This window comes from Nothobranchius furzeri, chromosome 3 (assembly GCF_043380555.1).
Source record: "Nothobranchius furzeri strain GRZ-AD chromosome 3, NfurGRZ-RIMD1, whole genome shotgun sequence".
Taxonomy (NCBI): domain Eukaryota; kingdom Metazoa; phylum Chordata; class Actinopteri; order Cyprinodontiformes; family Nothobranchiidae; genus Nothobranchius; species Nothobranchius furzeri.
This window is the reverse complement of record NC_091743.1, coordinates 40,495,111-40,518,327: the sequence shown is the minus strand read 5'-3', so window position 1 is coordinate 40,518,327 and position 23,217 is coordinate 40,495,111. Positions and strand designations below refer to the sequence as shown.

Sequence of the window (23,217 nt, the reverse complement as noted above, 5' to 3'; positions counted from 1 at the left end):
TTGAAGCGGCTGACCAGAGTTGCGGCCGCAGGGTTGTCGGTGCCTGTTGTGATGGCAATCCCCGAACCCGCTGGTGGACACCGGCGGTTAAGGATGCTGTCAAGCTGAAGAAAGAGTCTTATTGGGTCTTTTTTGCCTGTGGGACTCCAGAGGCAGCTGATAGTTACTGGCAATCCAAGCGGAATGAGGAGGCAAAAACCCGCCGCCCCTACGGTCCCTCTTAGCAGCCCCCGACCTTCTTTTTCATCCTCCTCCACAAAAGAGATTGACTCAAAGCGAAGCCAGGCCGCTGTCTTGCCGGGTCTGTACAGGCCGTCGGCCGACAACCCTAACAACCACCAAAGCCAACCCAAGCCGAGCAGCCTCCACAGCAACCCTCTGCCACCAGCACCTGTCCTCTCCCCCTCATTTCTTCTGGCAGCTCTGCCTTTTACGCTGCTCAGGTGGGTGATCCGCTGTGCAGCTGAAGGGAGGCGCTGACGCTCATTTTTGGTAAACTTGAGTTACGCAGCTCCTTCTTCCACAATAAAAAAAAGCAGCAGTCGTAACATCGACATCTTTTTTTTTTTTTTTTTATGTTTTTATTTTATTTTTTTACCGTGTCCTGTCTGGCTGTGAAGCAAGCAGAATTGATGTCTGAATGCTGGTGACAAGCCTTACAGATTTATTCTCAGGTGGAGCATCAAAGCGTTTGCTTTTAATGTCACGCCTGATACTTAAAACTTTATTGTTATTGTTGTTGAATGCTTTGTAATTCCGACCAGACACGGAGACAGAGGTGAAAGAGAAAGGAAAAGAAAAGGTGGGGAGAGGGGGGCGGGGGGGGGGGGGGGTTCCACAAAAATAAACAATGAACAAGAGTCTGCTTCTAGACCTGCAGAAAAAGACAAAAAAAAAACAAAAGGACAAAAAAAGGGACACAACAACAATACAACAAGATCTAGCTATCACTGCGTCAACTTGATGAAAAAAATATATAATCAGCATTGCTTAACTGAAGAATCACGATAATAAATCACAGTGCATTAAGTGCCCACCATAGTCTTAAGACCTGTGTTTAACATGCCCAAGCCCATACTTTTGAGAGCACCATGTGAGCACCTGTGTGTGTACACGCGCTTGTTTATTTAAGGTTTCTCTATAGGAGCGTCCAACAGAGAGTGTGAGGGACCACAGATCCGCCCCCCAAAGATGCGCAGGAGACGGGGGAGCTCCAAGTCCCAGAGATCCAGGCGCTGCCCCAGAACACAGGAACCCCAAGGAGACTGCAACCAGGAAGGCCCCCGCCCCCCCGAGAGGCACAGAGGATTGCCCCGGGGGGCCACAACCAGCAGCCGGCAGAGTCCCGGGAGACATCAGCGGCAAGCCCACAGGCCCGCCCGCAGCCTCCCACCCCCTAGCCGGCCGAGCCCGGGACCCAGCGACCCGGGACCCAGGGGCGACCACCCCCGCCGGGGACCCAGAAGAGCCCAGGGACCCAGACCCCACCAGGCAGCCACCGGGATCTATCAGGCAGATGCCAAAATCTTAAACCCCCAGACCCGGTTGCCACGAACACTCAGGCAGACCATGGCACAACCCCTCACACCAGGTGTGGCAGGGGGAGGAGGGGACAAAGATCTATATCATCAAGAGAAGTTCCAGGAGAGGGGAGGAGTCAAAGGCCCCACCTGACATATACAGTCATACACAAACACAGTCACACACTCCCTCCCTCATGCTCACACATGCACATACAACCCAAGACTTTTACAAAAATGCACGCCGGACACCCACTCATGCTCCCCATACACACCCTATTCACTCTGGTCCCGGTACTGCTGCACATGGGGTACAACCATCACCGGTAACCAGAGTTTGACCCTTTCTGCTGGGGTGCTGATGAGCAGGCTCCCCCGCCCAACGCTGAGCACAGCAACCCACCACCCCAGACCCCAACCAGACGGCCAGATCTCCCTCCTAGCCTCCAGCCCCAGGAATCCTAGCAACAACAGAGGTGGCAAAAACCCCTAGTCTCCCTCCGCCTACTCCAGTATAGTGTTGTGTGATCATGAGGTGTATTCCATGGCTGTGGTGAGTGGGCAGTGCGGGCATCATCCGACCTATGCCAGCTGATGCCACCGCACCACCCCACTTACACCCTCAGCCATCAGTGTCTAAGTGCGGTTTAAAATTGGAAGTGGGCACCGGCACTCGGGAGGAGGCTGAAATATCCCCCTGCCAAATGCCGTTGATTGTGCTCACTCCCAAGGCCCTAAGTGTGTGTTTGTGTGGAATGTAGTCAGTGGAAGTGTATAAGGTGCAAATAAAATTGTGGGGCAGGTTGCCACAGGAATGCGGAAATGGGGTCCATACCCGCACTCCCTGACTTGCCCACCCCCCAAGGTCCTATGTGTATGTTTGTGTGATGATGTGAGGGAGCAGGAGGAGAGAAATATGCGGGGATGGGGAGGAATGGCTGTTTAGGCTTAGCCCTCCAGGGAGCCAGCTCCCCTACTGGCCCCAATAGGCACCTCTGTTGTCAAACCGCCACCCAGGGCATGGAGACCCCAGCCCATCCTGCCAGGGCCCAAAGCAGCAGCATTACAGAGCCCCACGGAGTCCGAGGGCACCAACCCAGCCCCACCCCAGCAGAATATCTATGCCCATCCCTGCATTTGCACAACTTCCAGAATATATAAGACATGGGACATCCAGGTAAGGTTGGGTCCTCCCCCTCCTGGACCTCCCCCTCCCCTGTGATGGAACGGCAGAGGAGCTAATGTCTACCTGAGGCCCCCGAACCCGGGCCAGGCACTGCTGCGTGTTCCTGCCTTCTTCCCGGCAGCATACCTGCCAGGACCCGACCCCCAAGGCCCCGCCCAGATCCCCACACGGGGCCGGCCACCCCCAGGCCCCCACCCAGACCTGCCCAGTGGCATTGCAGCCGCCAGGCAGTGACCCATGGCCGCCGCCAATATCCCCAAGGGGCCCCACTCACAACCGCCAGTAGTCCACCCCCCGAGGCAACCCAAGCACCTCCAGAGGGGGGCAACGGCCCCCCCAGTCCCAGACACCCCCAGTGAACCCAGCTCCAGGGAACATCCGGATACTCCAAACTCAGACCCCCCCCACCCCCCACCCCACCCACACTATCCCGCAGGACAACATCAACGGCCCCCCACCTTCGCTATGTGATGGAACCGATCAAAGGAGCCCAGAGAGATTCATCCGGAGTGGAAGCAGAGGCTATATCAAGTGCAATATGATCTAACAAAAGATTTCTATACTGGTTAATGCAGAGAGTTTCTTTATTTTTCCAATTCAAGAGGATAGTTTTCTTAGCGATGCATATGGCAGTCAGAACCACGTGAACCAAAGATGTTTCAATCGGGACATCGTCCAGGTTTCCCAGTAAACAAAGAGAGGGGGAAGTTGGGATATGACATTTCAGACATTTTGACAGATCCTCACATACTCTACCCCAAAATTCCTGGACAGGTGGGCAGGACCACAGTGCATGAATGTAATTGTCAGGAACGTTGTTTGTGCAGTGTGTACAGGTGTCAGACGACACAAACCCCATCTTGAACATCCGATGACCTGTATAGTGTACTCTGTGTAGAATTTTGTACTGAATTAATTGTAAATTGGGGTGTCTGATCATTTTAAAAGTTTTTAAACAAGTTTGGGACCAGAAGTTCTGGTCAAAGCTGACCGATAGATCCACCTCCCATTTTTCAATAGGGATTGCAATTTTATCGTCTATTTTGGGCAGTGTCTTATATACTTTAGACAGTAGTTTGGGGTTTTTGAGATTATAAAAGTCTAATACCCTTGGTGGTGTTTGTAATTCTATTTTATTGAGCTTAAATTTTTGTTTGACTACAGATTTAATTTGGTGATATTCTAAAAAGCTGTTCTTATCCATTCAGAATTGGGAGACTATTTGATTAAATGGGATGAAGTCCAATCCTTCATATATGTGTTCCAGGTATTGGATTCCTTTATTTTTCCAGTCCGGAAGGTTCATCATTTTGTTTTTTTGCAAAATGTCAGGATTATTCCAGATAGGTGTGCGTCTGCATGGTACTAGTGAAGACTCGGTCATTTTAAGATACTCCCACCATGCTGTCAGAGAGGTGCTAATACTAATACTTTTGAAGCTTTCATGTTTTCTTATGCTTGAGCTAATAAATGGTAAGTCTGAAAGCTCTATCGTATTGCAAAGTGTCTGTTCTATATCTAACCAGGACTCATCTAGTGGGTTATCTTGCAACCATCTTGGTATATATTGCAGCCTGTTGGCTAAGAAATAATAATAAAAGTTGGGTAAATCCAGTCCTCCTCTGTCTTTGGTCTTCTGAAGCGTTTTTAAGCTAATTCGTGGAGGTTTATTCAGCCAAAGGAATATGGTAATTGAGGAGTCCAGAGATCTAAACCAGTCAGCTGGTGGTTGGGATCATCGAGAATAAGTAATTTATTCTGGGTAAGACCATTATTTTAATTGTAGCAACTCTCCCCATGAGTGATATTGGTAAGGATTTCCATCTTGCAAGATCATCTTCCACTTTCCTTAAAAGTGAGATGTAGTTTAGTTTGGTTAGATCTGCTAACTTGGGAGAGATATTAATTCCCAGGTATGTGATATTCCCTGACTCCAATTGTGTATTAAGCAAATTGACAAATGAGAAATTAATTGGTAGAACTGTGGATTTTAACCAGTTTATAGAGTAATCTGAAACTCTTGAAAAAGAGTTTATCAGTTCTATTGCTTGGGAGAGAGTTGATTGAGAATTCTGGAGAAAGAGTAAAACATCATCTGCATAAAGACTCATCTTATGTTCTATTTTCTTACACTTTATCCTTTTAATATCTGTTGTTTGCCTAATTGCTGCTGCTAGTGGTTCGATAAAGATAGCAAACAGTGAGGGGGAGAGTGGGCATCCCTGCCTGGTTCCCCTCTGAAGACAGAAGCTAGCTGATATTTGGTCGTTCGTCCTGACACGTGCTGTTGGTGAACTGTATAATGTTTGTAGCATGTTTATGAAGAAGTTCCCAAAGCCAAATTTATGTAAAGTTGCAAATAAGAACTTCCAGTTAACTCTATCAAAAGCTTTTTCTGCATCTAGAGATAATATACTAGTTTCTATGTTTCTACTGTAAGAGAAATCTATCAAATTAAGTAATCTACGTGAGTTAGTGGATGGCTGTCTACCCTTGATGAAACCAGTTTGGTCAGGGTGTATTATGAAGGGGGTTACCTTCTCTAATCTTTTTGCCAGGGCTTTACAAATTATTTTGAGATCAACATTAATAAGGGAAATTGGGCGATAGCTGGTAGGAAAAGCAGGGTCTTTGCCTGGTTTTAACAAGAGATTAATATTGGCTGAGTTCATGTTTGGCTGTAATCTGCCGCTCTCTTCGATTTCCCTCACCATTCTGAAAAATGTTGGAGCCAGAATGATCCAGAATTATTTGTAGAATTCTACTCGGAACCCGTCTGGACCTGGAGCTTTCCTATTAGTCATGGATTTAAGGGCTTCCTGGAGCTCCGCTGATGTTAGTGGCGAGTCCAGGACTGTAACTTGGCTGTCTGATAATTTAGGAAGTGTTATCCTATCAAGGAACTCATTGATCTCATTATCTGATGGGTTTATCTGTGGTGAGTACAAAGTTTGGTAAAAGTCTCTGAAGGTGTTGTTTATTATTTCAGGGTCATTAACTATATTCCCGGTTGAGTCTTTAACAGCAGATATGGTAGTTTTCTCTTTATTTATTTTTAATTGGCTAGCTAAGAATTTACCTGATTTATTACTATGTTCGAAGTTTTCTATTTGTAGTCTTTGTGCTAAAAATTGTGTCTTTTTGTCAATAATTCCATGAAGTTCTAATTTAGCTTTATGTAATTTGCTCATTGACTCTTCTTCTGTGGACGCCTCTAAAGTCTTGATGATTTCCTCTAACTCCTGAATACGTTTGTTTTCTGTTTTTTTCCTATGTGATGAGAAAGAGATTATTTTACCTCTCATCACTGCCTTTCCTGCCTCCCAGAGAATAGGTGCTGATGTTCCAGGCAGGTCATTATGTTCTAAATATAAAGCCCACTCCTTTTTTAAAAAATCTATAAAACCTTCGTCTTTAAGCAGTGATGTATTAAACCTCCAGTTTTTGCTTGGTGGGATTGTCTTCTTATTTACCAGAGTTAAAGAAACCGGAGCATGGCACAAACCCGCCGCCCCTACGGTCCCTCTTAGCAGCCCCCCGACCTTCTTTTTCATCCTCCTCCACAAAAGAGATTGACTCAAAGCGAAGCCGGGCCGCTGTCTTGCCCGGGTATGTACAGGCCGTCGGCCGACAACCCTAACAACCACCAAAGCCAACCCAAGCCGAGCAGCCTCCACAGCAACCCTCTGCCACCAGCACCTGTCCTCTCCCCCTCATTTCTTCTGGCAGCTCTGCCTTTTACGCTGCTCAGGTGGGTGATCCGCTGTGCAGCTGAAGGGAGGCGCTGACGCTCATTTTTGGTAAACTTGAGTTACGCAGCTCCTTCTTCCACAATAAAAAAAAGCAGCAGTCGTAACATCGACATCTACAAGAGGACAGAAGGAGTGTTGAAACACAAGAGCCTGCTCTACACACGACTCCCAGCTTTGACAACGTACCTGCTTCCCAGCCCTGTGGAAACTCCCGACAAAGACATTACACCTCCTGACTACACAATCCATTATGGACCTTTCTTGACCTGCAATATTGTAAAGGGTGCAAGCAGATCGCTGCCCTATATACATGATTGTGTATACTAAAAAATAAATAAATGTACTGTTTTATTTGTGTATTGTTGTATTTCAATCATTGCCTTTACAACATCCAATATTGTTCGAGTTACTCACTTCTGCCAATTTAGTTTCGTGCTGATTCCTGTTTTGTGTCTTGTCTACATAACGTGTTTTCAAAGTTCCCGAAGTCACTGGTTTCAAGTATGGTGACAATGTTGTTTTTTGTGTGTGTTTTGTATTTTGTAGCACGATAATGTGACACCAGATAGATGAACTTTTATCAGCATAAGAAATTGGGGTGTGACATGAGAGCGTGTGAAGAAAGTCAAATGCGTGACAGGTGAGGAAAACACCTCTAGTTAAGTGAAACTGAACTGTGCAGGATTGCATCAAGCTGGGTGGTGCAGTGGTTACTACCATTGTCTTGCAACAAGAAGGTCTTGGGTCCAAATCCTGGTTTAAGAAGTTTGTAGTACATTCTTCCTGTGCATGCATTGGTTCTCTGGGTAATCTGGCTTCCTCCCACCATCCAAAAAATGTGGCTGTCAGGTTGACTGATCTCCTTTAATTGTCCTTAGGTGTGAGTGTGCTTATGTGACAGGGTGAGTGTCACTGTATCCTGATGGATCATGTGGCCATGGGGATGTCCCTTTGGCTGACTGGTTAGCACGCGTGACTTTCACCCGGGGATTGAATCCCACCCGGGCTCTTGTTTCTCCACCTTGGTTGTTTGTTCTGTGTGTCTTTGTGTTGCCCTGCGATGGACTGGCAACCTGGCCGAGGTGTACCTCGCCTGCTTACCCAAAGACTGCTGAAGATAGGCACCAACCCCCTGCAGCCCAGCATGGACAAGCAGGTACAAAAAAGCCTTGGATGAACCAAACTGAAAACCAGGGTTTGCAACGGGAGGATATGGTGCTGGGTTGAGCTCTGTTCTCTAACGCAGTAACTCTGTTTGTCCACCAGAGGGTGCTAATAAGGTCAACCTGATATGGCATCAAAGCAGGACTGTTTTCCGTATCAACAGACTTTTCTGATGTATCTGATACTTCTACCGCCCAAACTAACCCCGGAGTCTGCAGCCATACTAGAGCCTTTTCTGCCCCTTTCCCATTAAAACAATAAAGGTCCACAAAACCTAAAACAAAGATTACACATAGTGCTGCACCAAAAACACGAATGGTTACATTAGGAATACAAAAAGCTGTGCTACTGTTTTTACATTTATTATTAGTATTTTAACTTTAAGACTAAGAAAAAGAACAAAATGTTTAAAATGTTTTGTTTTGGGGGGTGGGACTAACCATCAGATCAAACTTGAGCTTTATTCTTTACAATAATGACACTTTTCTTTTCCCTTTTTTTAGATTGAAAACAGTTAAAACCAGAATATGGTGCAATGTTCATTTATGTCACTGAGACAGACTCATAACATGCAAATCCAGATATTTCAGCCTTTAATTGTTATTATACTGTGATGACTGTGGCTTAAAGCTGATAAAAACCCCACATTCATAATCTCAATTAGAAAATTGTGAAAAGGTTCAATATTCTAGACCCAAAGTGTCTCACTCTGACCATCTGATGAATCCGGAACACCTGCAGAGGGTTTCTGAGCCTTTAGATGGTCTCTCAGTCTGAGCTTGATCATGGACATAAATGGACTTTTGCTACAGATTCAGATTTTGCCAGTTTCACCTGCATGTCGTTCTTATGGAAACAGGTATAATTATAATTCCTGTTATGGTTTGGACAGAATTATCTGCAGTCATTTATCCAGTTTTACATTTGAATCATTTTCCACAGGTGAAAAACAAGCGCAGTGCAGTTTATTAAGTATTTACACACTTTCTGTGATGCCAACAAAAATAAAAGCATTTCTAAAAATTCATACATAATTCCTGAGAGGCAGAAAACTCTTGATTGCTGCTTTCATCTGCTCAGCTTACCTAAAATGTTATTTGCCAATAAAGATTAGCAACAAATATTCAGTTTGACAACCATAAGAAATTCAAGGGTTTAAAAATGACCTCATGAGTAGTTTGGTTTTCCTTCTGGCCTCTGAACTGATTCCCAGCAGCAGCCATCTCAGCTCCTACCTCATAGACGCCATATAAAGTGCACAATATCTGACTAAGCAGCGATGTGAAGCTGTCATAGGTTCTGTTGTGGAACAGCAGGTCCTCTAATGCACTCAGAACTGCACGATGTCTGGCTCTGAAGGTGGCGTGGCTGACGTGTGGTATAGAAACATGTAGGAGTCACACAGCAGCCTCCGTACCAGCTCCGGAGCCTGGAAAGGGTTCGCCCAGGCCAAATCCTCCTCAGGCTGGCTCAGGAAGTCCCCGAGCTCGGGACAAGCTCGGACCTCTGGAATGCTGTACCCGTTCTGATCATCACCTGTGAAGGAAGAGCAGATTAGAGATCAGCTCCAAACGGAGATAAAGGCCAGCTGGAGGACGTCAGAGCTGCTCTGAAGCAGGTCTTTATCTGCTTTTGTCAAGGCTGCATTCAAGATGAAAAGCTGTCACTAATTTAGAGCATTTTTAAAAAGCAATGAATCAGAACTACATTAAAATATTCTTTATAGGTCATTTGATGTTGTAGTAAAAAACAGTCGGTCTTACCGCATCTGTCTGCCATGCTGTCAAAAAACAGCCAGGAGTGTGGGTCGGGGCCGTATTTGACAAACGACACAAAGTGGCTGGTTTGAATGCAGAGAACGGCAAACAGCTCCATTTTGTGCCGAGGCACGGGAGCGCTACTTTCTGCATCCGCTGGCACTGAGAGAGCGCTGGGAGAGTGACTGCGTCGGGAGGGATGGATGTGCACCTACAAACAGCAGGATGTTACACCCTACAGTCCGTACAGGAACCGGTCACGCCTCTGGATCTGCCTACCTGGGTGTTGCAGGCGTTACAAAACTGTTTGACTCTTCCTGGTTGTAGTTTGTTATCTGGTAGGCACTGAAGACACTCGAGTCTTGCCAAGTCTCCACAGATAAAACATTCCCTCGGAGCTGTGGGGAAACAGAGGTCGTCCATAAATCTGTCCCGATCCCTAAAGCTGACCACCCATTTCTGACCGTCTCTGATCCTCACCGTTGTGCAGCAGGTCTGTGATGTCCAGCTCAGTGGAGGGGAGGATGTGAGAGAACATCTTATACTTGTTTCCACACCGTGGCATCTGAATGATCAGACAGGAGGGCACCTGAGGGGTGACAAACACAGACGATGACGTTCCCAAAAGAGTTTTCAAAATGTTTGAGAGGGTTGTTAAATTCCTCATGAAGTCTCAGGAGTTTGCTTTTGAGTTTCTGGAATGTTGAACACATTCAAAAGGTTTGAGCAACACGTTTCTGAAGGTTTTTACAGATTGGATGCAGGGGCGTGGGACTGGTCTGGAACAGAAAGGCAGTGCAAGAGGGCTGGTGCTATGACCAAAACAAGGTTAAACAAGGACATGACTAACACTTTGTGTCTAAAGTGGGATTTTCTTTTAGGTTTGACTCTAACTAGAGACGAACGGCTGCAGCTGAGAGAGATCCTGGCCGAGAGGTCTTTTTTGAAAGGCCTCACCGCTTCAAACTGCAGATGACCTGACTGGCAGGACGTGTCCAGCAGATGTTGGACGGTGGGCATCTGCTTAATCTGTTCTTTTTCCAGAAAGATCTGGAGCGTGTACGCCCCGTGAGAAGTTCCTTCTTCTGATCTATAAGGTGACACAGAAATTCAGGAAGTGAGCCGTGCAGCTGAAACGCGGGACGAGATGCTGGCTTCGGCGCAGACGAGGAGCACACCTGAGCCTGAGCAGCGGCTCGATGCGGAGCACCTTCTGAAAGAGGACTGAAATGAACTCCTCTGGATCTGTGGAGAGGAAAATGTGACAGCTGTCAGCCACTGGCCGCAGGAGGTTGTGTCATAATGACCTCATGGAGACACAACGCAACACTTTGGGGTGTACCTTTTTCGTGTGTCCTAAAGGTGTCACAGCCTAGCTGTTCACGCAGATTCATCACACTCTCTGCAGGTACGAACCCCTGTCTGCAGTTAAAACACCAGCCATCAGAAGGCAAACCAGGAACGTGTATTTTGCAGCAGTTATAGTTTCTACCTGCGTAGACGGTTGATTATTGTTCTGAGAGTGCAGGTTAGGGGCTGCTCGTTGGCAGCAGGCTTGCAGCAGACGGAGTCCACGGTCACAGATGAACTGAACAAACTAAAGGAGAAAACACAACTTGAATTTGGCCGCACATCATCTAATGATAACATTTCCTCATCGCTGTTGCCTCAGTCACCTGTAGAGGTCCAGGTTTTACCTGAAGAGTGTAGCGTCCAGGTAACAGGAGTTGATGTGGCCCTGGATCCCCTTCATTTTCCCCACAAACAGCGGCAGTGCCTCGGATTCAGGAACCGGTGGAGCATCCTCCCCCGAGTCCTCGTACGGAGGAACTGGAATGAGCGAGCAGAAAGAAAAAAACACATCAAACGACGACTGAACCCCTCGACTGGAAGCTTCAGGCTGAAAAACAGCCCAACCAGACAGCCATGTAGGCCTTCACGGATGATAAAAACCTCCTGATTCAGAGCAGGAAATGGCTGCATCGTTTCAAATGTCACTGACGCTACACCCGCGTAAGTCAGTGGAATAAAGTGAGACGGGCTGATTGTGGAAGAGCTTTCAGGTTGTGTTGTTATAAAGGACAAAGGAAACTGGGATTAGGTAAACGGGGGTGTTTACCTGACCCCATCATAGTGGTACCCTGGTTACCACATCCTGAACTACAGCGCCACTCTGGCACAGGCACACATGAAGCACGTTTCCTAAACCTCTAAAAGAACATGTTCATTAACTTCTCATTAAACAGTGACTAGGGTGTGAAGGGTGAAACCGTGGGGAGGTGTCTGACCTGTGCGGGGTTCTGTGACTCTGACCGGGCCTTCTGTTGACGAGTGGATGAACCTGCTGTCAGGGCTGCACTTTGTGATGGGGACAAACAAAGCTCTGTTTCCTTTGCAGGTGAAATACCTCTGACCTTGGTACAGCCCATCAGAGCAGCCGTTCACATCGTAGTCCTGGGGCGAGACCGCCGGGTTTATGTGAAGTCACACGAAGCCAGCACAGATGCATCAGAACCTAAACACACTCACCAGCTCGATCCCTGCCCAGTCACCTGTCTTCCCCTCAGGGACCCCCAGCCAGTGGATGACTCCGTGCACTTTGACCCCCGTGTTGGAAACGACCTCCACCAAGGAGCCCACCTCCAGCGGCGGTGTAGGAGACAGGTCCAGCCGTTGGTCTTCACAGGCAGACTGGTTCTGGTTCTCTGTCACTTGTGGTGAACTCTTCTCGATGCTTGACGTGGAGCTGATGTGTGTCACTGCTTTTCTTGAACCTGCAGACAGATTTGGAGAGGGTGTGTGTGAGTGTGTGTGTGTGGGTGTGAGGTATGAAGTCATTTACAGTTAGAGTTATTCAACATTGTTGTGTCATCACACTGAATCTGAACAGGCAGCTTTGCATGACTCCACTGAGGAGGTATGCAGAGAGTTTGGAGTGCACCTGTGTGCACAACTATGAGCATGTGATGAGTCTTCAGTTATGTATTCTGGGGCTACCAGACCGGTTTTTCCTGCTCGGTTCTTGGACCACTACTACGTCGTCTCTAGAGCTTTCAGATTTAATCACATCAGAATTTTTCTTTGCATTTCTTGGGTAAAAACGTTTCCAAATGAAAGAGAATGAGTCGGTGCTTTGTGCCGTGAAGGCCGACATAAACTTACCCTCACACTTGCCCTCTCTCCAGTGCAGTCCAAGGTGGACCGAGTAGGACGGAACCACCTGGATGACGTCTGCAGCGCTGAAGATGGGTAGAGGAGCTGCAGGCTTTGCTGATGCCATGTTCTTATCGCTGTCCTATTCAAGAGAAGACCTGTTATAAACTCAGATCCACACAACAAATATTTGTGACTGATATCTTGAGCGAACAACATCTGAAGCTTCTTATCTTGTCAAGAGGCATTTAGATTCTTAAAGATGGTGTGCTCATCCTTATCTTGATGCATTAGAGGTTTCATGAACGAGTGTCACACCGTGACAATCCAGTGCTTTTAATCAAGACTCCTGCACATCAGTCATGGAAGTAAAAGCAGACAGGCAACATCACTTACCACAAACTCCACCTCAAAGCCGAGCATGTGCAGATCCTCTTTGCTTTCTTTTCTCCCAATTTTCATCAGGTTCTTCACCATTCCTGGCAGGTGTCCCTTCTTGTAACGGATAACCACCAGGTCGTTGGGGGACAGCTCGCAGATGGCTGAGAAGAGCTGCGGGTTACACAGCAGCTCCAGGCGTCTACTCACGCTGGCAACAAAGAGCAGGAGCTGGGCCTGGTGGCGCGTCAGGGGGTATGTGTCCTCCTTCCTCACCAGGCCTCCATTTTTTGGGGTCCCTGCATTGGTGGCACATCCATACAGAATCCCCATCAGCTCCCCGTTTGCACTCTCCGTCTCCACACGACCAATACACCCTCTGCTGAAACCTTTCTTCGACTTCCCTCGAAGAATAATGAAAAACTTCTCGTTTAATCTTTTGGGCTCCATGGAGATTCTTTGTTTCAGCTGCTGAAGCTGGTTAAAGACGTGTGCAGCTGCAAGAGCGCTCAACGATGCAACAGACCTGTAGAAGTACAGCAGAAATACATTTACTGAATAAGAAGAGAGACCAGCAGCTAAGACCTGGGACTTAGCAGGAGCGGACCAGGGAGGAGGACTTGGTCATGTTTGTGGCACTGCTTAACTTAGTTTATACAACAACGTTAAATATATTTAGATTAACAGTTTATAATAATGACTGAAAATAAAAACTAACGTTGTGATTTTGACTAAATGTTAAACTAACATGCAAACTCAGACAGTAGCGAGATAAAAGTAGTCTTCCAAAATAAAAGCAGGGTGAAGGTATTCCCTCTCCAATAAGGATCATTTACCAAACGTCACAGAGAAACCAGACAGGATCATCCATGACCGATCCGTGGATGAACGAAGCCACCAAACCTTCCTCTAAAGACAGATGTACGCAATAATATCACTTTTATTTTGTTAGGCTGCTTCCTTTCTGTTCAGATTTGCATTTAACAATATTGAGGATTTACCCATTTTATATTTCATATTTGATAAACATTTAGATGTTTTTTATATTGTGAACGTCTCAGATTTCACCAGCCGACACAAAGCCATCTCCGTAACTCTAATAATTCTATTCAGGTTTAATCTCGTTTACTTACTCCCTGTTTTCATTAGTCCGGGTTAAATCGTCGGGTTTCACGCGGATTATTTGCGCGCAAAAGCCAGGACTCCAGACGCGGCTCCGCACTTCCTCCAGCGAGGCACCGCGGAGGAGGAGTGTGAAACCGGACGCTTTAAAACCAAACTTGCATCACGTGATCGACGCCGCCCACATAACGGCTCAGCTGAGTCCGGGACCGTCCCAGAGCCAGACGAGCTTCCTGACGCAGCCCCGGGTCACCTGCGCTGCGTCAGGTGTCACAGAGGCGCAACGCGTCTGACTCATCGACATGAATACCCTACAGGTCTGACTACAGCTGCGTTTGGCCCGCATGAGTCTGATCACATCAAATAAACAGTTTGGAAAATAAATACAGGGTTTCATCAACTTTTCCGTTTGGAGAATGACGACCCAGCGCAGCAGCTGGAGTTTGGTGCATGGCTTTGCAAAACTTGAGTTTACTTGTTTTTCATTGAAATGGAAATAAATCACAATTAGTTTGCAGGAGAAAAGAGCTTTAAACAAGATCCAAGTCCAAATGGCTGTAATTGTCAGGATCTTCTTCTCCCTCTGATCCTGTTGGACTCACCCTTTGTTATCCTACCCCACCTGATTAATGGTCACCCGTGTGTGTTTAAACCTGCTGGTTGTGCTATTCAGGTGCTTCTCTTATCATCCCACCTACCACTCACCTGCATTTGGGTCCAATTGCAACCAACTCCACGTCATGACAGTAATTTTTGCTGAAGCTCAACAAGGTGGAGAAGTTTTGAAGAAAAGTATTTGCAGACACTGGTGAGTGCATGAACTGATAATCACTGGAGGAATGTTGACTAAAGCTGGAGCAGACGTGCCGCCACTCCAAGAGCAGAGCCTGATTGTGAAAGTAAACTACTGATTGTAAATAACCAATCTGCCCCAGTTAGATGGAAGCTTCTAGGATTTCATTACAAAACAAACATGAAATATGTGGTGCAGACTTATTACCTGAATGCAGACAGAGGAACTGCATAAGGGCAGGAAAGAAACCACTCTTCTAGAAAACCATCAGACCACACTGTTCTGCAGAAGGTCCAGAAGTTGGACTGCTGAGATCACTTTATCAGACAGATCCTGTTTGAGGCATTTAGACCAGTGGTCTGTGACACCCCCCCCCCCCCATTTGAGGTTACCATGACAAAATTGTGGGGGGGCGGGCTCACCCACAGTTTAGCCTCAGACCATAGACTGGGACCGAGACATGTTCCCAGAGGAACTCCAACCACGTTAATCCCATCCAAAGCTTGTACTATTCTCAGAACCCGTACAGAATCACGGTGACAGGCAGTCCACGTGGACTGATCCAATCAGCCACATCTCTTTGACGCAGGCAGCATGCATGGGTGACAGTATCTCAAGAGCAGATCGGCGTTACATAATCCTTATTTTCTTCAGCTACTGCTCTCAAAGTGGCCATGCGTCCTCCATCTGCATTCAGACCAAGCTTTATCAGAAAAAATGGAGTCACACGCGAGGAGCTTTTCTCTTCATGACAGAACATGTGAGTAAACAAGTTTTTCCTCTGGCTGAAGGTCATTACTCGTTTAGCCGTCAGTCACAGCTGGCTGGTGACCCTATCTAGGATACATGTTTTCAAAGATATTGATATAATTATGTTTGTAGCAGCAACAATGATACATCCAGGACACGTCTGTTGGTCTACGAATGCTTTAATTATTCTGGATTCACAGAACAGCAGGGACCAAACCGCCATCTTCTGGAAACTCAGCTGATGGGAGCAAAATGAGACGCTCGTGAACTTAGAAATTCGTCATCAAAAATGCAAAGGGTCAGTGATTAAGTACGGTTTCACACTTACAGTCAGGGAAATGTTCACATGGCTCCATTACTCTTCCAAAGAGAGGCTCTCATTTGTTCTGTTAGTCAGGATTAATAATTCCAGCATCTAAATGAAGAGTTTGCACCATAAAAGGGCTTATGATGATTTAACTGAATCTAATATTTGCTGGAAGGTAAAGAGGTCAGACCTGGGTGATTTCCCTCAAACGGTTTGGTCCACCTGAGCTGCTCAGTCCCATGTAGGTCCCACATTTGTTCCAGACCGGTACCATCACCGAGGGCATGAGAAATGTCAGTGGTCTCTTTCCAGGCCCAATGTGGTTCATCTGCTCCACGAAAAGCAAATAAATTCTGCACATTGACTCATGGGTTACTGATTATTGGTTGGTCTATGCAGAGGGGTCACACCTGGTTAGCCTGAGGAAGCCCCCTGCTGTGGTTTGACCAGTAGAAGCTGAGAATGAGGCTGTTGAGGATTATGCCCGACTGAGTAATGATCCTGCTCCCAAACGGCCCATTCAGAGAACTGTAAGGTCATCAAAAGGGCAGATAAGAGAAGAATGTCACATTGTCCTGAAGCACATACCACACATATCCTGCTGCTGAACACCACCAACTGTGAGCTGAAACACCATCACCTGGCAACAGACACCACCAGGTCATCTGGTCCCATGACCACCACCTGCCCAGTCAACAGCTCCTTCAGCGACTCGTTGTCAGACGGAGATGTTCGAGAGCTTTTCTGCTGCAGCAACTCAGCACGGCTCTGACTTTTGCTAAAGCAGACAGGCAAAATGGAGAGGTACGTGTAAGTATCTGATGAAGAGGATCCGATTGGACACATTGGACTCTGGATGTGTTATTGTCTATCATTTCATGAAGAACTTCATTTAATTAACTATTTGACTTCTGACCAACAAGGGAAGCAGCGATGTGAAAGGTGTGTGCACAGGTTCTCAATCCTGGTCCTGGAGGGCTGCTATACCGCATGTTTTAGTTGTTTCCCTGTTTCAACACAGCTGATTTTAATGAGCAGGTGATTAACAGGCTATAGCAGAACCTGATAAGCTGCTGAGCAGGTGAATGTGCTTCTGAGTGCAGGGACAGACTGGGACAATAATTCAGATTGGGGATTTGAAACCATCCCAGGCTACCATCATAGACCAGTTAACGCAAAACACCTGTCTGACAGATTTCATTTTGTAAATGTACATGACAAATCTTCTCCATACTACAGGGTTACTTGTGGAGTACCACAGGGTTCAGTGCTAGGACCAATTCTTTTTACTATATATGCTCCCAATTGGTAAAATCATTAGACAGCATGGGATAAACTTCCACTGTTATGCTGATGATACTCAGCTATATTTATCCATTAACCCTGGTGAACCTAATCGGTTGGGTAGATTACAGGCTTGTCTTGAAGACAAAAAATTGGATGACTCAAAACTCTGCTTTAAAATTAAGACAAGATGGAAGTTCTCATCTTTGGACCTGAAAATCAGAAAAGGAAATTGCTTAGCCAATCGCCTGACCTTAATGGCATTACATTAATCTCCGAGAACAAAGTAAGGAACCTTGGCGTTATCTTTGACCAGGACATGTCATTCCAATCCCAGGTTAAACAGGTTTGTAGGATTTCATTTTTCCACTTTCGGAATATTGCTAAGATTAGAAGCATCCTTTCCAGGAGTGATGCTGAAAAACTAGTTCATGCATTTATTACATCAAGACTGGATTACTGTAATTCATTACTCTCAGGAAGTCCGCAGAATGTAGTTAAAAGTCTTCAGCTTGTCCAAAATATTGCAGCTAGAGTTCTGATGAGAATTAAAAAGAGAGATCATATCTGTCCTGTCTTAGCTTCCCTACATTGGCTACCTGTTAAATTCAGAATAGATTTTAAGATCCTTCTTCTCACATATAAAGCTCTCAATAATCAAGCTCCATCATACATCAGTGATCTGATTGTTCCATATGTTCCTAACCGAGCACTTCGCTCTCATACTGCAGGTCTACTGGTGGTTCCCAGAATATCTAAACTTAGGATGGGAGGCAGATCTTTTAGTTATCAGGCTCCTCTCCTGTGGAACCAGCTCCCAGCCTTAGTCCGTGAGGCAGACACTTTGTCTACTTTTAAGAATAGGCTTAAAACATTTTTATTTGATAGGGCCTATGGTTAAAATTTGGTGTTAGCCTAAATCAGGACAAGTGGGGGAGTAGGGGGAGGTGGAGTGTACAGTCGGTAAAAACGGCTCTCCCTTGCCCTGCCTCCAACATGCCTCCATCTAAATAGGATAGATTATCCAGAGTTATCTCTGTAGTTATGCTGCTATAGGCTTAGACTGCTGGAGGATACACTGACCACTTTCCACATTCTACTACTTTCTTCTACAATCTGCTCTTTAACTGTATCATTTCCTGCTATTTCAGCTGTTAACTTTATTTTCTCTGGAAGTGTTTTTCTCCCCAGAAGAAGCTACAATGATGTTCTGCCGAGCTGTGGTGGCCTCATGGAGGGGGCCATCGTCTAGCACACTGCTGCTAACCACTTAAAACATTCTCCCTCTCCTGATAATAACATTTTGCTTTCCTTTGACATTGAATGTGCTACAACTAGTTTACCCATTTAATTATAGATTCACTAGGATAAATACAATAAAGTTTATTTCTCACCAAATAGAATATTTACTATGAAATCACAATGTAACCATACTTGTGTGTGTGTGTGTGTGCTTGTGTGTGCGTGTGCGTGCTCTGCTCGGTCTGCTCTCCACTGTCGCTAAATGCTTGCTTAGTATGAGGATTGCTGTAAAGAATTTGACACTAGTCAGTGACTTGATGCAACCTGCTGGGTTCCTTATATAGGAAACAGCATCTACCTGAACTTGAGACCAATCCTGGTTTTACACCATCAGGTGCCAGACTAGTTTTTCACTCATGTGACTCTGCAGTCGTGCAACACTCGCGCCACTACAGGGTCAATTATAGCATCTCACCACAAGTGTGACATGAGTTGATCTTATGGTTTCTATGTAAATTATAATTATACTTTTTAAATGAACAACTGAAATAAGTGAGCTTTAAAATGAACTGAAAACATCAGCATCAATAAATAAGAAATATTTGGTCATGTTTTGTTGCATCTGAATTTCAGAAATGTGTTGGAGCATGAACCAAGTTCTGTTTAAAGCAAAAACACTAAAACATGAACAAAAATCCTAAACGTCCAATAAAAATATGGATGTTTATTTTATTATAGCTGATGTTTGGCTTGTCTTCCGATTCCATGGCTATTCGAGCTAACCTGCAGCAACGGTGTCCTTCTCTTCCTCTGGTTTGGCAGACTGCATGTTTCCAGGGTGTGCTGCTGCCCTCTGCTGTTTCTTTCAGGTTACATCAAAGCTGTCGAAGCACAGACGTAAAACATATCGCTTGTCGCTAAACAGCTATCCTATTTCAAGATGGCGTGCGGTTATGGAGTGTTGTCCACAGTTTGTCTATAAAAATGTAAAATTTTAAGCTAAGAAGAAAATTTAAAATATATTTTAGTGAGAAATATTAATTACATGTTTATGAACTGAATACACAGAATTTACCTATTAGGCCTTTAAAAAAAATAAAGAATGACTTGAGGCCAGGCCAGACCACCAGGCATTGTCCCGGTGTTCCCGATGGTCAGTTCGCCACGTTAAACATATAATAAGAGACAGACTAAAGAAACGTGTACAAAATCTCGTTGCATCTACTGTTCATCTGTTGGCTCTCAAGCATTGAGGTTATCTTATTAAAGCAGAGTGCACAGGCTAAACGTGTGTGCCTTACCTCAGTGCAAGATGACAGTAATATAATGAGACTGCACTATTCTACCCAGATGTGTGCAGCAGTCCTGCTCCTAAAGGAAATAGGTCTGAACCCTAATCAGCTTTGAATTCACGTTCAGCTAAATGATGCATGCTACACCAAGGTGAAACAGATTTTAAATGTGCTAGTTCCCTGTGAGTCTGGAGAACCCTCAATAACAACTACTGATACTTTATGGATCCAGCTGGAGATTTCTACACATCTGACCACCCCAGAAGAGCAGTGAGATCCCATCAGTATAGCGCTCAGGGAGAAAAGTTCAGGGTTCTGCTCAAGGACACCTGACCTTCTGGAGTCAAACCACTCAACTTCTGCTCAGTGGACACCCGCTCCCCCCCTTCAGCCACAGGTAATGAAATTTAAACACATACATCTACTTTTTAAACGTTATGAGTTTGAGGGTCTGTTTGCTTTTGAGGCTTAGTGATTTTAATCAGTGGTGCTGTGGTCTCCTCATACAACATCCTGATTTATTAGTGTGGGTTTTTATGTGAGCATGTCAATGCTGGCTGGATCCTTCAAGAGATTTGAAACCTTGTAAGTGTCCGAGTGTAGCTCGTGCATTTGTTTACAATAAGGCTAGTTAGCTTAGCTCAGTGGCCACCACAGCCGTTTCACAGATTCAGGTTTTGAATGACCTCATTAGATGACCTTTAGCAGCCAATATTATTTATCCAATCAGAGGTGAGAAAGGCGGGACCTTGCTAGAACATCTTACATTAAGCTGATTGGACCTGATCGCTTTAACCCTCCCACTGTCCCAATGGGTGTGACCCCATGAGGAAAGGTGACCATTGAGCAGGGTTGATCCCTTGAGGTCCACGTGGAAAGGGTTAGGTGGTGCTCACTCCTCACCCCTGCCACATGGACCCAAGGGATAAACCATCAACCCTGCTCAATGGTCACCTTTCCTCACGGCGGGGTCACACCTATTAGGACAGTGGGAGGGTTAAGGGGGAGTGATGGCCAAATGAAGCATCAAGTGTGCTGGAGAAGAACAACAGAAACCTGCTGGGTCTGGTCCTCCAGGACCAGGACTGACAACTCCTCCTGTGTTGGTCCTGGCCTCAGCATCACCTGTCTGCGGTCGCTCATTTTAACTGGTTCCTGTTAAGTAAACTAGTTTCTCTAAACTGTCTGAAGTTCTGGGTGCAGACCTGTAATTAAATGAGAACCCGTCTGGGGCGTAACCTGCCTCTCGCATGCTTCCTGCTTGGACAGATAAACAGTCTGCAGCTACGACGATGTTCAGCTGCATCCCATCAGGATATTTACCTCATCATGACAGAAAGCAGCTCAGACACAGAGGAGTTGTACTTAGGGTCACCCAGTTTCCTCGCCAAGGCCAGTGCTGCCGCCAGCGCCTTGGTGGACGAAAGGAACAACACATTTTCATTAGATGACTGATTAAACATATCATTCACCGCTTGGGGGAGTTTAAATAATAAACTGTAGCACCTTTTCGACCCAGTGGTGTGTCTGGTTTACTGTGATGTCATTTCCACTAAGGTGAAAGCCCGCCAAAAGGTTGAGAGCTGCTAAGAGTGCTGCGCCAGCAGACGGAGGAGGTGGAACCTGAATTATATACTCTACCACAGAAATACCAGATTATAGGAAAGGGGATAAAGCACGTGACTCATGTTCAGCCTGTTGGAGTCTTTACCACCGTAGCGGCCTTCGAGTGGTTGTTGCACCTCAGAGCTGTAGTTACCGATGTCCTCGGCACTCAGGACGCCTCCGTTTGCCCTCACCTGTGTAAAGTAAAAGATCTTTATCCTTTTCCCACCAAGAAATCAAACCATGTGACCTGTGAGAATGACCTCCTCCTGTATCTCTTGTGACACGGCCCCATGGTAGAAACTGAACAGACCAGCCTCCAGGACGTCTGCCACGCCAGGCATCCTCAGATGTGAGCCTGGACTCAGAGCCTTGCCACCTGGGATAAAAAGGTTCCTGAAACGCTCCGTTAGCGCCTCTCTTTCTAACTCGGATATTGCAACAGCTGGAGATGAAGAAAATAATTCAGATCCTCCAACAAAAGTCCTAGAATTAGCGTGAGATCTAAAACAGGAGCTGTTTGACACACCCAGACTCTGGGACACATTGAATCCTTCTCTGGCGACTTCTGCGGCTCTTCTGATAACGTGCCCCCATGACAAACTGTAGACAGCTGGTCAAATTAGGCGTCTGGGTGAAAAACTAAACACCAGAATAAAACGATCCTCTTTGAATTCGTACCGTCCATACAGGCTGTGAGCGTGGTGCAGGCCCATGAGCATACCAGGCACTCCCACAAGCAGACCTGCCTGAACCCCAGAAGCGTTCTGCAGCAGGTCTTCTCTCAGATCGTTGGGTGCAGATCCCTCAAAGTTTATCACTCTGGTTTTATTGTGACGGATGTCATGAATCAGCATCACTCCTCCTCTAAAGTTCAGGGATGTTCAGATCAGCCAGTTTTGTGTCAGTTTAACAAAAATCCCATTTAACGTTGAGGAGTCACGTACCCACCAACCCCTGACACGTGCGGGTGGACAACGCCCAAGCAAAGGGCTCCAGCGATGGCTGCATCGACGCTGGATCCGCCATCACGGAGCACGCTCTCACTGAGCACGGTGCAGCGCTCGTGATCGGACGCTACGCCTTTTATGGAGACCTGTGCAGCAACTCAGAGATAAATGAAACAATCAAGGCTGAATTTGTCAAGACTGTGCAACACTACAAACCAGAGATGCATCCAAGTGAATCTGCAGGGCCAAAGCAATGGTGACTCCAACAGCTAGGATGATGGGCACAGCGTAGAGCTGTACAGGTGTGTTGGTCCTGCAGCAGTCTTCATTTGTCTCTTTGAGTTTGGACAGCCTTTGGTTGAACAGATGGAGCGTACCAGCAGACAGATCTTTCAGCTGGATGGTATCTGGGGCAGCAGCAGATGTTTGAGGGTTAAAAAAAACCCTGTTTAAAGCTCCAAACCTCCCAAAAAACAACAGAAAGACTGACCTTTTCTAACCTTTACCGTCCGTTTCCTCTCACCCTGTTTATTCTGCAGGTCACAGGTGAAGCCGTTTGATGGAGGGCCATCGTCAAACTCAGATGAACCAGCACAGCTCTTGTAGTCAGAAGATTTCTGCTGGTTCAGTTTGGTTTCAGAAGAAACCCCCATTGCTGTCGGACTTGTAAAAACACACGCCACCTCAAAAAGCCTTCCTCTAAAGCAGCATCCTCCTGCAGCAGGAATTCCACTCAGCAGGCGCAATCAGCCCCAAACCAATTACATCACCTGGGTCTGTTGTACTGGGAGGCGTTCAGGGTCATCAGGAAATTGTAAACTCAAAGACAGTCTTTTGTTGTTTTTACTTTTTAATAAACAAGTGAAAAGTTTCAGCCCAAATACATAAATATAAAAGCAGCACACACCTTCACCTAAAGCAATCAGGTCACAAGGCATCGACTCACTTCTCTCAGGTTCACG

At 46.1% G+C, this 23,217-nt stretch overlaps 2 protein-coding genes across 3 annotated transcripts; both read right to left on the bottom strand.

Annotated features, from left to right (window-relative positions):
* Nucleotides 1-8,809: 8,809 nt before the first annotated feature.
* cyld2 (cylindromatosis (turban tumor syndrome) 2) lies at nt 8,810-14,175 on the bottom strand. The gene is made up of 14 exons (XM_015960022.3): nt 14,044-14,175; nt 12,929-13,436; nt 12,542-12,674; nt 11,909-12,153; nt 11,668-11,833; nt 11,077-11,209; nt 10,872-10,976; nt 10,722-10,801; nt 10,558-10,624; nt 10,337-10,469; nt 9,860-9,968; nt 9,659-9,777; nt 9,386-9,590; nt 8,810-9,158 (listed from the first exon to the last, which is right to left on the bottom strand). The coding sequence occupies exons 2-14, from the start codon at nt 13,358-13,360 to the stop codon at nt 8,953-8,955; spliced, it is 2,133 nt and encodes a 710-aa protein (XP_015815508.1). The 5' UTR covers nt 13,361-13,436; nt 14,044-14,175; the 3' UTR covers nt 8,810-8,952.
* A 1,561-nt stretch (nt 14,176-15,736) lies between these two features.
* On the bottom strand, nt 15,737-23,106 carry LOC107385872 (glutathione hydrolase 7). 2 transcript variants are annotated; one of them, XM_054747864.2, is made up of 14 exons: nt 22,746-23,106; nt 22,472-22,662; nt 22,253-22,401; nt 21,987-22,172; nt 21,835-21,908; nt 21,569-21,750; nt 21,412-21,499; nt 21,207-21,337; nt 21,024-21,112; nt 16,523-16,660; nt 16,293-16,410; nt 16,073-16,210; nt 15,904-15,990; nt 15,737-15,813 (listed from the first exon to the last, which is right to left on the bottom strand). In XM_054747864.2, the coding sequence occupies exons 1-13, from the start codon at nt 22,906-22,908 to the stop codon at nt 15,931-15,933; spliced, it is 1,707 nt and encodes a 568-aa protein (XP_054603839.2). In that variant the 5' UTR covers nt 22,909-23,106; the 3' UTR covers nt 15,737-15,813; nt 15,904-15,930. The 2 variants fall into 2 exon arrangements, with proteins under 2 accessions (XP_054603839.2, XP_054603840.2); XM_054747865.2 differs by having other exon boundaries at nt 21,415-21,499.
* Nucleotides 23,107-23,217: the final 111 nt, after the last annotated feature.